General features: G+C 42.9%; 1 protein-coding gene across 1 annotated transcript in view; it reads left to right on the forward strand.

Moving 5' to 3' along the window:
- ITM2B (integral membrane protein 2B) overlaps positions 1-16,052 on the forward strand; it is a 123,538-nt gene extending 107,486 nt beyond the window's left edge. The window contains exons 5-6 of the mRNA XM_085621883.1: positions 12,544-12,694; positions 15,159-16,052. Of these exons, the coding sequence (XP_085478009.1) occupies positions 12,544-12,694; positions 15,159-15,247 (240 nt within the window). The 3' untranslated portion in view covers positions 15,248-16,052. The remainder of the gene's footprint in view (positions 1-12,543; positions 12,695-15,158) is intronic.
- Positions 16,053-16,436: the final 384 nt, after the last annotated feature.

Here is a 16,436-nt window from a genome sequence, read left to right on the forward strand (position 1 = left end):
ATTTGTGCCAGTAAAGTGTAATGCGCTCCTTAGAACAGCCGTGCACTTGACATCTTTCACTGTTGCTATAGTTCTGCTGGTGGAGGCTGCATATGTAGGTTGCTGTAGTCCTAAGGAACTGCTGCACTCGTGGCAGATAAATGGAAATTTGAAGCATGTTTAGGATCAAAGGATTTTCACTTAAATAGGGACTGGAACCGATTTTGAATGAAAAAAACGGAAAGAAAACAACACAGAATGGAGGACTTTTCTATGCACAAAGCGAGCACTGGTTTGAAGTTGCCAGAGACGGAGCAGGAAGATGTGAGGGTGAGCACTGGTCTTGCTGCACACGCTGAGCTGGACAGTACTTAAATGGCTAAACTCAAAGCACTTTTGTAGAACTTCATGCCCACAGAAATAAGATTTGCATTCCTGAGCTCCCTACAAAAATGGAAACTAGCCCCATGACACCTTTTAATGAGAACCTGAGAATATCTATCTGCCTGATGCACACGAGTCCCTGGGGGCTGGTCGTTTTCCTTGTGGATTCCTCTGGGCCGACAATCCTCAAGATTCTCAACTATGGAGATGGGGGCACCATTCAGAGAGCTGAAAGAGAAATCATTGTGGCCATTTTGAATAATCACGGCAATACCTTTTATTTAGATTTCACTGGCTGTCCAAAGAGTAGAAAACAGTTACTGCAAAGACAGCATATTAAATATGCTTTGATACACCCAGCCAACTTGAAGATAATCCTAAATGAAACCTGCATCAGGCAGCCCGGAGGCTCCCAAGGCTTATCAAGTCAGCTTAATGTTAAACAGATTCAGCATGGAAGTAGCAGAGATGTGGTGTAACACCGTCAGGCTTGGGGTTATGGCACAGCCAAGAAGGATTCCCTAGAATATTTTTTAAAAATTTTTATTTTAAGACAGTGAATATTACAGAGAGACTTGCAGTGTAGTATGACATGCTTGCTTCCATCAGAGAGAAAGAATCTGGTCTGCTTCACAGCTGTTGGTGTAGCGCAAGTAAACCGCTCCAGACAGCGCTGAAGAAAGCCATAGTGCAGTGTCCTGTGCTGCGGCTGAAAGGTCAGGTGGATTCAGTACTCCCAGCTGGTTATAATCAAGTACCCTGAAGAAGGCCTTCTTTGAGGTCTGTCAGTGCCTTTTGAGCACTGTGGTGGGCTGATAGCCACTGGTCAACCTGGTAGGATGTATTTTGTCTCTACAAAGAATGTATATGTTTTGAATAGGCAAGAAGTTTGGGAGTTCAATCGATGTCCGAATTTTAACTCGAAAAAATTAAGTTGGCCTGTTTGGTGTTCTTGCAGGGTCAAGAATGCTTTTGAGAAACTCTGATAGTGCGTTAGCCCTCTAATAGTTCTGACACCTTTTTGTTGTTCCCATGATTATTGAAGATTAGGGAGCACTCTTTGAATTGCCAAATGCCTGAGATAATCTTTTATATGCATTTGATAACATTTTAGACGTCTTCTGATCTAGACTTACTATATGTCTGTGAACAGCTTGTTCATGCTGTTTTTAGCATTTTTTGCAGGTTGTTACACTTTTCTATTCCATTAAAGAATGGGTTGTGGTAGTTTGGAATCACAGAGAAGGAGAATTTGGGTCTCCAAGATTAGACACCAACAAAAACATTAGTATAACCATGACACAGCGCCACCAAAATATCACTACTGTTGATACCATTCAACACCTGAAGCTGGATGTTGTCTTCCTCCAGAGGGATACACTTCCTCCCTAAAGACACAGAGGAACTGAGAACTATATGTTTGCACAATATTGTGCTCCTTCAAAAATGAAGGTGGTGGATACCTTAGTCGACAACAGAGTATGATTCTCCCTCATCTCCTCCAAAGCAGAGAAGAATGGCAAGTGGCTCTTACTCAATGAAGTCCTGCCAGGGTGTCTGATTTGTCTGGTAGCAGTTTAAGCTTCTAATCAAGATCTATAGGACTTGAAAAAACACCATCTCAACCCTAATATCAATGGCCTTGTGTCCCCAGAATGCGGGTGGTGTTTGGAATCTAATATTAGATAGTCAACTAGATAAAACAAGCCTGGAACATTGGCCAAGAGTTGTCTTTTCCAAGAAGGGGTAAGATTGACTTAGAGAAATGTGCATTAGTGGCTTGTGAATAATATCCCATTCCCGTGCTAAGGATTACTCCCACTTTTCAGTAGTTCACAGTTCATGCTTGAGAATTGATATCCTACTATTAGATAATCAGTTGACCTCCGACATCAAAGAGGGAGTAATCTCCCTCTACGATCACAGCCCTGGAAAATATTTGTTGGAATGGTCAGGAAAGAAGGAATGTAGGAACCAATATGGAGATTGGATATAGGACTTTTAGGGACCGAAAGCTAGTAATGCAGTCATTTCACTATAAATAAATTCATCTGCTTGAACGACACCGATGATTGTTCTCACCATACATTATTGAATACAAAAAGCAGTAGTTTGGGGCACCTGCACAGCGGAGGCAGCTGGAATTAGGAAAACGGAGATAGCCATGCAGTTCCTAGAGAACGAGAAAAGAGTTAGAATCTCAACACAGAACCACAGATTCCCAAATGATATGGCGCAAGCGAAACTGGGACAACTACGACTATTAGCATTAAAAAAGGAAAATATAAACTAGCCTAGATTAAACAATGCTACTCTGTGTGTAGTAACAAGGCAGGAAGGATGTTAACCACTAACTTAAGACTTAAACCGGAACAAAACACTATCCTGGGATTCTGTGATGGGGCTGAGCTTTGAGCACTGATCATCGAGATATACTCGATACCTTATCTGAATTTTACCAGGATCCTTATGTGGCAGAGGTGGTAAACCGCCCTTTTGTGAAAACGTCTCTTACAGACTGACCCCTGGATGTGCCTCCATTAAACAAAGAGAAACATTAGGGCAGCTAATGTCACAAGAGATCATTGAAGCAATTAAAGCTATGTGAGTGAACTTGGCCACAGGACCTGATGGGTATCCACAAAATGTTTATAAGGAATGCTGGCCCCAGCCCTTACTCCCTCCTTCTTAAAATAGTTAGTCATTTATTGGACATGGGGACTTCTTTGATTGAAGCAAAAAAATTCAGTTATCCTCAATACTGGAATGATTAAGTCAAAACGACCTCGTCGATGGGCATCAAGTGGGAGGCTTTGAAGGTGTATCTCTAGTAGGGCGGTAGTTGGTGCCCAGCTCTTCTAGGAAGTTCAGTGGCAAGAGGCGGTGTTGGATGGTCTTTCAGGTGAGCTGGAACCCTTTGCTTGCATGATCCACCGGGAAATACATTATCAGGGCCTACACATTGCCTCTCTTTCTTTATGTTCAGACAAAATGTTGCTGTACCTTAGGGGATCGGGACTCTGACCTCTTGAGAGCGGTATCTGCCTTGTCGGGTTTTGGGACCCATTGGGGACTCAAGGTAAATTGGGCTAAATCCTGTGTTTATCCTTGCCTCGCCCTCCCAAATAACAGAAAATACAGCTGTCCCACATGGAGGCACAAACATGGCGAAGCAATAAAAACACCACCAGGAAGGGAATTTCACTCTTAAACAAGCATTTGCAATGCAATAGGTCTCGCATTCACACGATTTTCATCTATTGGCATTGTATATGACAATGCCTTCTATTTATGTTTTGGGATTTAAAACATAAATACAAGGCATTGTTATTTACAATACTAATAGCTTAAAAAAATACAATGAACCTCACCTCTATACCAACAGAAAGGGCGCTTTAGATATATCAGGTGAAAGAGCAAACACCCCGAATTGCCACCATGTACCATTCATTGCAAACTTGCCCAGCCACCATTTACCTTCCCTTAAACCCATTACGTTACGTGCACTGACAGTTATTATCATACATGTTCATCTAATATTCTACATGAAATACTAGCATTCGCCTTTCCTTTTACCCACATTGTTACCTACGCAAAACTGTCAGTTTTACCTTGGCTGTAACTCAATATGCTACACCCACAAAACTCCCAACACTTACCGAGGCACGCGACTTCACATGCACAGAGTACTGGTGGAAGTATTACGCTGGGCGCTGGCAGATATTCCACATGCACTCCGCACACGGTATATACAGAACACCTAACTGCGCCCACTACACTGTATGAGCCGACACTGGCGTCCTTTCAGGCACAGTACCGAACACAGCCATGCAAACCACCGGTATATTACATGTATCGAGCTTTCCCCTCACAAATGTGCCTCAGTGGACCACATCCACTGATTCACACATTTCAGTGGCTGGATGGCGTACACCGTCACATTACACACCACCCAGTAGCTGTGCACGGGCATCGGTTGTTTCACCCAGTAAAACGTATGAGCATAGCACCTGCACGTTGCATGCATAAGGTGCGTCTGCCATCGAGTTACACAGAATATATTCATACTACGGGACAAGCAAAGATCATACTTTCCATAACACCACAGGACTGCGCTACTTTCCTGAGATCTTTCTCCCAGTACTGGGCAGAAACCTAATTAACTGCCAATTTAAAATGCAAACTTTACGGGAGAGCCCCGCACATGCGTAATTTTCTGCAATAGTGGGTTGTTCTCGATGCGGAAGAATGGCCGGGTGAGAAGCGATGCACCCACGTAACACACAGTGCATACTGAACCCGACCTGTCCCCCAGTGCAGAGCTGGCGCCGTGTGCCCCTGAGACCCACAGGTGGTGGGAGGGCTGCGAGGGTGCACAGTAACTCGTGTTCTGCTCCAGAGACAGTGAGGGCAGCTTGCACGGGTCTCCCCCCCCCCCCCCCCCCCCTGCACAGACCATCACATCACACCGGCATAACTGCCGTGCACGAACTGCGGCACGTGCACCTCCAGCTCCTCTAAATTGTGCCACATCCGGAGAGGTACAGGGATCAACAATCCAAGGCACGAGCTTGCAGCCAGGGGTGCTCCTTCACGCAGACAACTGAACTGCCCCCACGAGATCTGCAAGTGTCCCGGCAGAACACGGAGGAAGGATCCCACAGTCCAAGCTGTACACGTGAACAATCCCGGTTAATGCTCGTCGATAGTCCAGCTAGGTAGGTACCTGGGCGTGCTGCGCATCCTGCTGCTGCTCCCACTGCAGGCAGCTCATGGATGGCGCTCTCTGCCCGACCTCCGTGCACTGCCTCGCTCCTGACGTCCCTTACAAGTGTGTTGCGCTCAGAATACGACCCGGTGCACAGAAAGCCAACTAGGAATACGCGATGGACAGAGCAGAGCTCGACGTGACGACGTACACACCAAGGAAACCGGTTCCGTCACAACACGCCTCCTCGCGCCTCCTTTAGATAAGAAATACCTTCAAGACAGCCGTCAGGCACACGATCCAGTCCGGATGGGCCGTCCTAAAAGGAGACAGGGCAGTAACAAAAAAGCCTCATTTTCAATCGGAGGCCACCGTTTAGCATAAACGATGACGCCAGCCAATGAAAATAATGGCCGGGGCTTCAAGTGCCCTTCTGAAATCTCCTCTACCACAATATGTCTCGCAGAGCAAGCAGCGCATGCGCGCCTCAACTCTAGGCGAGACCTAAAAATGAGACACATCAAAATACTGTTTTCAGAATATATATATATATATATATATATATATATATATATATATATATATATATATATATATATATATACACACACACAATAATATCACACTTATAAGTAGGCAAATGCAACTGTTAAATGCATAGAATAAAATACGTGAAACATAATACAAGCAGATCATAATATGATGGACGTCCACTGCAAGAAATCGGAAAGATATATACACTAAATACATCAGTTGATTACAACCACTGAAGACTTGAATGTGCACACAGACACACTCACACATCACAATGAAAACACCTCAGATCATTATAACCACACTGGGACCTTGAATGTACACACTTACATGTCACAAAGTCAATACTCAAAGATTAAACACCTCACGCGCTGCAAACACTGCATCTTACCCTACTCCAGACTGGGGAATACACAGCCGGGTTAAGAGCCTCAGCAAACCAGGTTCTGCCACTGAAGTAGACGCGTCCGTCCCCATTCTTTATAATCTCAAAGCACACTAGAAGTTTCTGAGAGGCCCTCCTCTGCACCAAGGAAACTCACTGGAGTTGGCCACTCTCCATGCAGGCATTCCAAAGGCAAATGAGTTCTCATGTTCCCTCTGCGTTCCCACATGTTCCAGCCTCTTATCTAAACGAAGCTTACAAAAGTACAGAAACAATCTCTAAAAACAAAACAACCTTCAACGTGACTAGCCTAAACAACTTGAGCAATCTTGGGTCCTGCCTGTGTGCGCAAAAGCTCAAGCTAGACAGAGTCAGAATTCAAGATGGCATGAGGACATGTCAAAGCCAATATTAAGAACTTCATAATACTTCCCAATGTACAATTCAATGCAATTTTGTGCACCACTACACACTTCATCTCCCAATGTACAACATAATGCACATTTGAGCACCACTGCTTATAAGACTGCACTCCAAGACCAAGAAGTACATTCCACACCTCTCGCTCTCTCATGCTTTCAAATGCACATCCCACATATTCTGTTCCTGGCAAGGCTGTTCTACTCTGTGGAAGCTCTCCCACTCTAAAACTACAAGATTACACAAAAGAAATCTTCAAGGAAACATGCACATGCAGGAAAAATTATGTTGTACATTCAGGCTAGGATAAAGTAAAACACAAAAAGTCAATTAAAATAATGGTAGTCAAAGGTCATCACGTTGTCCCAATATATGGGAGCGTATCTGGCACTACATTCCACCCCATGACCTTTCACTATCACAACATACATATCTAAAGTCAACGTTTAAAGTCAAAGCACGAATATAAATGAAGCACACATTGACACAGTGACATTATAAAAGCATGTAACATATAAATTATCATCTAAAATAGATCATGTATATGTGATAACTTAGCTACTGAAATAAATGTATGATGAATATACAAATAGAGTCAAACATTAACTCATTGATGCTCCTAGTGTTATAAATGGCTAATTCCAGAACTTCTACTATTGAAGCAGCCAAACTTATATATTTTGCTTAAAATAAAGGAATCTCAAAATCTTCTTCATCAAACTGAACATCTTCTCCTGCTTTGAAATTATATCTCTTTTCTTTTATCTTTTGATATCAGGATCAGTTTACTTTCATTGACATAAAAAGCACATTCAAAACCCGTCTTTGCTAGGTACGTTCATCTGGTTGATTCAGCCAAAGGATGTCAGCAACGGTGTCGGTCTGCGCTGTCAGGTGGTCACTTCTTGGTTGAGGGGGTCCCACACCCTCACGGCCCCACTCGACAGGGGCACCAACATGTCACAGTATGATCTAAAAAGAAACAAGCATCACTCTTCTTGCAAAAAACATTTTTCAAAAAGCAAACATTCTCCTTTTTCTGTTTTGGGTCTGATAGCAAAGTTTTATCTTTTCTGTCTGCACGGTTCTCTGCTTGTTCTGGGGAATTATCTGAGAATTCTACCCACTCTTTGGCCTCTGAATTCTTGGTAGGTAGAGTCAAACTCTCCTTTCCCTTGCTCAGTAAGAAGGGCTGGGGCAGTTCCCTTTCTGACTTGCTCTCCACACACTGCTGAATAAGTACATCCTTGATCATTTGGTATGAGCCCAAGGCAATCCATCTGTCCTATCTGCACTGGTAATTTTCATTTCTCCAACTGACCCCCTCACCATCTGCGGAACTGGTCTGTGCTGTGCATGCTGAGAAATAGGAATCACAATTCTAAGTATGTCTAGGTAAATATGCATTCCTTCATTCTCTTCCCACCTGTTAGTATCGTCTTTCTATCCTAGGTGCTCACACTTAGTCATGCCCACCAAATCAGAATCGTGCGTCACCTCCTTGGTCTCCAAGATTTTATCCCTTTCATCTGTAAGGAAATTGAAATGTATGTCTAGTAAATGTATAGGACAATGAGCGTCCACATGATACACAGTAGCTTCACTTTGCGGTCACACTTCCCAAACCTCTTGCCACAACTCCTTGTGCCACTTCACGGGGGAATCCTGTGTCTCAAGCACCTCAAACGCCACCCCTGGATTTTCTACTAGGACCTGCACCAGCTGTTCATGCAAAACTGCAGTTTCTGCCCGTTCTACTCTATGAAAGCTCCCGCACTCTAAAACTACAAGGTTACATGAAATAAATCTTCAAGGAATCGTGCACATGCAGGAAAAATGATGTCGTACATTCAGGCTAGGATAAAGTAAAACACCAAAAGTCAATTAAAATAATGGTAGTCAAAGGTCATCACGTGGTCCCGATATATAGGAGTGCCTATGGCACTACAGGCAAATGCCCCGACGCGTGGCCTTATCCCCTCTGCTCCAACGCTGCATTTGGAGCAGGATACTGTACGGTATCTAGGAGTGGCTGTTTACCATTCCCTGGATTTGCTGTATGCCTGAAATCTCGGCCGTGAGTTAGCTGTGTTGCGGTGCTGTGTTGCCTTCTGGTCCACCCTGCCTCTATCAGTGAATGGCCGTGTGGCCGTATCCAAAATGATCATACTACCACGTCTTCTTTATCTATTTGCTGCCCTCCCATTGGAGTTACCTCTTCAACTCTTTAAGGAACTAGACGGTTTGCTTCTCTCACTTTACTGGGGCTTCTCATGACTTAAGGTGGCCCTCTGGAAATTGCGCTTGCTAGTGTCTAGTGGTGTCTAAGCTGCACCTGACCTAGAGTTATGTTAGATAGTGGCGCAGCTCCAGTGGGTGGCTCTCTTTGTGGGATGATGTGGGAGTTACCATGTGTGGCTCCCTCTCCAACGATTTCCTCCTGGGTTTCTTGCTAAAGCCTACACCTGCTTCCAGGGTACGGATCTCGAACGTGCTGGTTAGGGCAGCACGTTTTGTGTGGGTTTGCGCTTTACGCCGTACCTGATCACCGACCACATACACCCATGAACTCCCTCTTTTTGATTGACATTGGAGCAGTCCTGGGGGGTGGGTGGGTCTCGGTGAATGGCCGGCGGCTGGAATTGAATTGTCCTGGGAGATTTTTTTGCAGGGGGTGAACTATACCCTTTTCGGACCTCCAGGAGTCTCATGATATCCCAGTGGGTCATTTAATTCTACATGGAACCTTGACTCACAAGATACTGTAATGGTGGGGTACCTCACCGAACTAAAGTGGTTATGCTGCTGTATTGGGTCCTGCTGGAGGGGGCGCGACTGGATCTTTCGACTCTCAGGAAACGGTGGCTGGCGGACCTCGGATGCCTCTCTCGGATTTCTCCTGGAAGAAGATATTAGACTCTAGCCCTAAGTTGTCTCATAATGCCCGTTTCAAACTCCTTCATTGATTTTGTTTTATTTATTTATTTATTTACCACGGGCATAACAGACTCCCAGACGCATATGATACATATATAGTATGTTCCCAGCTGCGACCTCAGGGTGCCCCCTGTGTGCTGGTGAGGACGCAGACTTTTCTATATAAAGGTCTGGTCCTGTCCGATTCTGTTACTGTATTGGACGACGGTCCTCCAGGTAGTTTGGGGGGCCACGGATCGGGAATTCCCCTTGAGCCCATCGTTATGTCTGCTGGGCCTCCATGACCGATCGACGGCTAGGAAGGTCGCTGATATATTTCTGGATCTGGCCTTGATGCAGACAACTGACTATGAGTTGTAGGTCCAGCAGGGGACTCGATATATATTGCAGGTTGTCGGTACTGCAGTGGCGGGTGGACTGCAAGCAGGAGCTGATCCGCCGGGAGGAGGCTCGGGGAGTTCAAAGTATTCCGATATACCGTTTGGTTGGCCTGTCCGGGTATGGACTAAGGGGGGGTGAGTATTAGTGGCTGGTTCTTCTTCATCGGATAGCCCTGATCTGGCATCGGACACTGGCGCACTGAGCCATGCCTTCAGTGGCACCCTCTGTAATCCCCCAGATCACTCTTATTTTTAGGTCTCGCGCCTAGCGGTGTACTGCGTAGCAGTGCTCGTGCAGTGCGAGACATTTAGTAGGTGAAAAACGGGGAATCGAAGCTGACCTAGGAATCGCACTCGCTCGTGCCTGTGCGATTCCTTTTGTGCTACGTGATTGGCCTTTGCGTGTGTCTTTTTATAAAAGACTGCACGCAATTGGCCAAAGGCGGGCGCATTGCTCCGCCCATGACCTATTGGTGTCTATTACGCGCTTGGTGCGCGTAATAGACACCAATAGGCCATGGCTCGCAGTAGCGCGTGTGCGCGCGCACCACTCGTGAGCGTCTTTGTATTTTTTCAAGCGGAAGTGAAAGCGAACGCATTCCCTACCGCTTGTTACCTCTGGAGTCGACTGAAGGCAGCAGTCGACTTGACCACTGGAAGAGTCTGCACATCCCCTTGCAGTGAAGCCATTTGTAATGTTAAGGCCCGCAGCTTCACCCTTTAGCATTATAAAGGCCACCTCATTAGCAGACACACACACACACATACGGCATTGTCTCATGCAGGAATGGGGACAGCGGCTAGAGCTGCTCCATGGATGTAAATTTAAATCGCTCTTCTAAAGAAAATATATGTATTGAGTTAACAAAGCTCGCCACGGCCTTCTGACCAAGATATACAGGGCACCAAATAAAGCCCGTTTGAAATGTTATTTTTAAGGTTTTTCCTTATGGTCACAAACTAGTCTTTTATGTGTATGTCGAAGCAGGGTTCCGCAAACTAAGGTGAACTACACCGTCCATCTTGGTAAACTTGTCAGATGACGGAAGCCTAAAAAAGTCAAAATTGTATTTTCTCAGAGGGGCACAAACAGCCTGTCTAGGTGTTACCGATACTATCAGGGTAGCATCTCTCTTCTGAGCGTTACTCCTTCAAAGCAGAACAAATACATTAGGGAACAAAAACCAGTCATGGGTTGTCTTTTCTGTTTTGTTTGAGCAGTGGGGGTAGACTGGGGGGGAATTTCCAGTGAAAGAAGATACGTCTTTTTCCTGCCACGCATGCCATATAAACCCAGGACCTGCTACTGCACCACACCGCGAGTTGTTCAGAGCAGTCGGGCCACACAATGTGGGCCAGTTAAACGAGAGTGTAAACGTTTTTATTGAGCATCACGTTTGTTATTGCATGCGTTTCTTGCCAAAACGCCTTATTCTGTGGCAAGCTGGCCCCTGTAAAGCATGCGCTGTGATGCCTGCAGCGGCTGGGGCTGGATTGAATGGCTTTGCGGCCTTTGCATCTGAATCCTTTTCATCATGCAAATGCAGTTATGCCAGACCACCTTGCATTTCAGAACTGTCAATCAGACTCCATCAATCAGCGTTGTGTACAGAACTGTTTGATTGTGCTGCAGAGCTTGCAGAGAAATTTCCCAACGATTGATACAGTATGGCGGTAAAAGGACAATCCTGGCTTCCTGGTACTTTGATGTAGTTAGCGTAGGTTGTACCTAATGGGAAGCACTTGCGTAAAATAGGACTTAATACATGTAGAGCTGTATGATAAAGGCAGGCTTATTTTTGTATTCATCTACTGTGCGTATGAGGAATGGGTCTGCGGCTTCTTCATTTTCCACTAAAATGACTATGGCAGACTATACCTTTCCTTCATATTATGGTATCTTGAGCGCAGTTATTGTTGGTAAAGGGCCAAGTGCATTAAAAAGAAAACAGCATTGAAAATGCAATAGGTCTTGCCTTTGATTAAGTTAAAGCCATTTGCTTTGCTAATGGTATTGTATAGCAAAGCAAATGGCTTTAACTTAATGAAAGGCGAGACCTATTGCATGTTTAATGCTTGTTCTTTTCTTCTTGTTGCCTTACCTATTCTTATTATCGTGGGGCGAGGGGGGATCTGGGGGCCTGCATGGAGAAAGTTTGCTCGCGGGAGATGGCTCTACTTATCCATCTTGGTCTAGTGCTCATCCTACCCTTTTGTTGTCTGGGACCTCTTATGAGTAACTGTGCTGCCTTACGAGAGATTGTTGAGTCTGTTCTTGCCTCTAACCTGTACAGTTACTGTATTACCTGATCGTGAATGTCCTGCCTCTACGGTACACCTGCCGGCACTGTTTAAGTTTTCTGGAAGTATTACTTTGTTGTGATTCACTATAAAATCAATAAGAACATTGCAGGGGTGCAAATCCAAGTAACACCAGTATCCAACTTTTGAAAGAAAGAGGTCCACAGGAGCATATTTCTGAGAAGGATTGTATATTGAGCAGTAATTGAATTAAAATAGCGTGTATATGGTGGAAAGATATTAATATTGAATAGTAAGTACAGGTGTGAAAGTATAGAATAAGGCCAGTTTAAAACATCTTGTCATTTTATGTTTTTGTTAACAAATATGAAATAAATTATTTGACACCTTTCTGACACTGCTCAGGAGTCACCCTAATCACTTAATGATGTTTTCTCTTTTGATACTTTTTGGTTGTTTTATTTTCCTTTATCTGTTCTTATGCACAAAAAGTATTTTTTTGTTTTGAGATCTGCAATTATGAATGTTGTGTTGACTCTTGTTTTTCGATACAGGCTGGAACGTACTTGCCACAGTCGTACTTGATTCATGAACAGATGGTTGTGACAGATCGTATTGAAAACTTGCATCATATGGGGGCTTTCATCGAACGCCTGTGTGGGGACAAAGAAACTTACAAACTGCAGCGTAGAGACACTATTCGAGGTATATGACTTTTATCAATTTATTTTTAGCTTGAATTGTATTGAGAATGTCTCGCTGCGGTGCCATAAGGTACGCAGAGATGTTCTGTAACTTCTGAGAAATTCTTTATTTCTGTTAACCTTTTAGTATGTCAGCTGATGAAATGCTAGCGTACATTTTCATACCTGGCTAAAATATCAGCATGCCCTATATCTGCATAGCTTGACAGCAATTAGTATATTAATTTATGGGTTTTATTTAAGTTTTGATTTTGACACCAAAAGGACTGCTGTAATGGCTACTTCCTGTGCTCTGTCAATGCAGTCTGGCCAGTTGTCAGTGTAATGTCACTATAGTAAGTGATGGCCCTCCAGTAAATGTAGTGCTCATTGTGCTGGCTCTGTTTGGTACCGTGTATTACAAGTACAAAGGCTCAAACCAGAAGGACTGGGCACCAGCCACCAGCTCTAAATCAGTGTTGGCCTTTCCAGGAGCATGTTTCACTCCCAGATTATGAGCTGCTAAATGATGTTAAACGCTCCATGTATTGAAGTTATCTTTTTTTTGTTAAATAATTTTTATTGAAGATAAAGGACACGGGAATACAAATATACTTAGTCTAGTTCGATATAAATATAAGTATACAAGTAGAGATAAATAGTAACTGTAAAGTAGGTGATGTATAGAGGCAAGGTTACAAAGTATTACAACTCTTATATTAATGTTCTGAGACCATGCCTACCAAAAAATGTATAATAAAAATGGGCAGAGCCTTATATTGGCATATAAAGAACCTGTGTAAAAACCAGACTGAGCATAATAAATAGGAGGATAATGAAAAATATTTTTGAAAAAAGAATAAAAGAAAGGGAAAAGAAAAAGAGAAACAGAGAAGGAAGAAAAAGAAAAGAAAAAGAGAGAAAAGGAGAAGAAAGAAAGAGTAGAGAATAGAAAACTATTGAGGGAGAAAAGAATGATAAAGATTTAAGATTACGATGATAGAAAGGTAGTAAAAGGTAGCCATAATAGATCAGATTTAACAAAGCAAAAAAACAGATGAGGACGAGCACACTCAGGTGAAAAATAACTGTTCATCCTGATGTTTAAAAAAAAAAGTTATTGATTTTATTTATCATAGGTGCATTCCACAGTTAACGCTTCACGCAACAAATGTATTTATATATCCAAAAAAGTCCGAGATATTTCAGTTCGTGTAGGGCATGCTTTCTCCTTAACTGCCTGATCCATCCCAACCCAAAACCGAACCTCCAAATGTGTGTGGTTTTCTTTTGCTGACCTGTCTCACACTCATCATATCAGACCTCAAAATTTCTTCGATGGATCCTAAAGTTTTTAAATTTCGTTGGGCAGCCTTGGGTTGCATAGCCACCTTCTCGGCTTTTATACAGCCGTCCATATGCTGTGCTTCCACCTCACCTTGGTGCCGTGTCCTTTCTGGTTACTATCGTGGCCAGGTAGCTAACTATGTGAGTATATTGTGGCGTCTCTCCATACTACTGTCACCAGGTGTGTCTGCTGGTTGGAAGCTATCCGAGTTACTCCAGTGTTTTGATCCCTGACCTATTCCAGAAGGTCTGGATCGGGGGCATTCCCAAAATGTGTGCAAGACTGTCTGTGTCTGATGGCATGCCCAGGGGCAATTATTGTCATTATTCATTCCAGACTGCATTTCTATATTGTATGTGCGGTGTGAATTATTGAATCAGTCTCAATTTGTCATATTGCTACTTCCCGTGATTACATGCATTTCTCCGCCCAGTCGCTATCGTCTAATGGTCCAATATCCTTGCAAAATTCAATCTTAGTGTCATTAGTGCCACTAGTGATTTATTTATTCGTTTTCTATATAAGCAGCAGAGAGGATAGTACTCTGTACCTGAGTGGGGATTAATCTTCTATATCCTGAAATGCGGTGCCAGCCACATTCAAATGTACAATTAAAAGATTTGATAAAATACGTGGTCTTTTTCACACTAATGTCAAGAGCAACGTTTGTGCTACACTTATTTCCCACATCAGTGAAACCACTGAGAGAATGTTTTTTCTACGAATCAATGAGCCTGTACTTGTCCTCCTTGAAGGATATCCGTTCTGACATTTGTAAGACACTTTTATCCGTCTGCTTCAGGAAACCATGATTGCCTAATTGTTCTAAATGCAATGTGCCCCTATTGAGAATCTTTAAATACATTTAAGAAAAAATGGGCGGGAGTGTGAAGACAAAGAAGCTTCTTAGCCAGCTGAATGGAAAAATTCCATTTTGTCAAACAGTAATCCGTGTTCTTGCAATTGAACGTAATGGACTTTGGCATTCTAACCTCTTGCGTATCTGACATGATATGTGTCATTTCTTGGACTAAATACTTTGTTTTTTTGTCACTGCTAAATTTGTGTGTCATTTTGTGCTTTAACGATGCTTTACCTACATTTCTATAATATTACTGCATGTGTTTTCTCCCTACAGGAATTCAGAAGCGATCTGCTGCTAACTGCCATAAGATTCGTCACTTTGAGAGCACATTTGTTGTGGAGACTGAAATTTGCGAGCAGTAATGATGGCTGTCACTAATGCTCAGAGAAGCCTGACTCGGTGTAATAGTATAAAGTAGCTTTACTCCACCCTTTCTGTTGTGTGCAGTGTTTTAACCTTAATTTTTGTTCTCGATGAATATGCTTAAATCTTGGTAAAGCGTTTCTAAACATCAGCTAGGTATAGCATAGGAATAGGCAGGTTTGAGCACATTTTTCACACTATATAACGCATGGTGTCCATTTTTATACACATACTTCAAATGTAGCTGTATTAAGTCATAATTACTATCTTTAATGTATCGCACTGAAAGTATATCTATCTCTGCCATGCATAGCTTAGAAAACCTATGTTACTGATGTGATCTTTGCTGGATGCGCATGAGCAGTGCTGTTTGCTCCTTTGCATTACATTGCATCAGCAACGTGATTGCGATTTGCACCTCCTCTGAAACCTTTATGTCAAGAAACTGAAAACTGCAAATGCTTTATTGCAGAGAAAGGTATGCATTAACGAAATGCAAAAATAATTATCTATGATTGTATTATGTTCTGCTGTGTAAATTGTTATCTTGCAAACTGCTCCTAGGAAAAATGATTTAACTCCACAGCCTAAAAAGTGCAAACTGTTCATAGAATTTTGTAGTTTTTACCTTATGGGTTTTAATTACCTACATGTTTTAATACGCACGTTCTTTACTGCGACCGCACTGTCTTTCAGATGAAGAGGTAAAAGATAAAGAATTTAAGCAGTAACTTGAGTTACTAATTTGTATATAATCAGTGTACATGTAAACAAATACAAATCCTAAATAACCTGTGTCTAAAAGCGTTGGTCTTTTCTTTTGTTTACTGTCTTAAATGTTGGCTTCCAGAATGAGATACTGATATAAGACATTTACAGCGCTGAGCATTATTTCCTTTATTTAGAAAATTAGATCAGTGAGTACATTTCTCTTTGTTCTCTTCATCAGTATATATTTCCACATAAATAATACACAGTAAGACCCTTTTTCCTAAGCTATTAAAGAGCTTTCATTGGCATGCAATTGGTACAGCACGTTTTCCACCTTCTCTTCTAAAGCACCACATCCCAGCTCTGGATCTTATAAAGACTGACTACCCTTCCACCCCCCACCCCTCCCCCCAACACATTCATCTGGTAAGATTCTGTGAAAAAACAAGGAAGACATGACAAGTCAATTATGAGCCG

The sequence above is a fragment of the Triturus cristatus genome, chromosome 8 (genome assembly GCF_964204655.1).
Source record: "Triturus cristatus chromosome 8, aTriCri1.1, whole genome shotgun sequence".
In the NCBI taxonomy this organism is placed as follows: domain Eukaryota; kingdom Metazoa; phylum Chordata; class Amphibia; order Caudata; family Salamandridae; genus Triturus; species Triturus cristatus.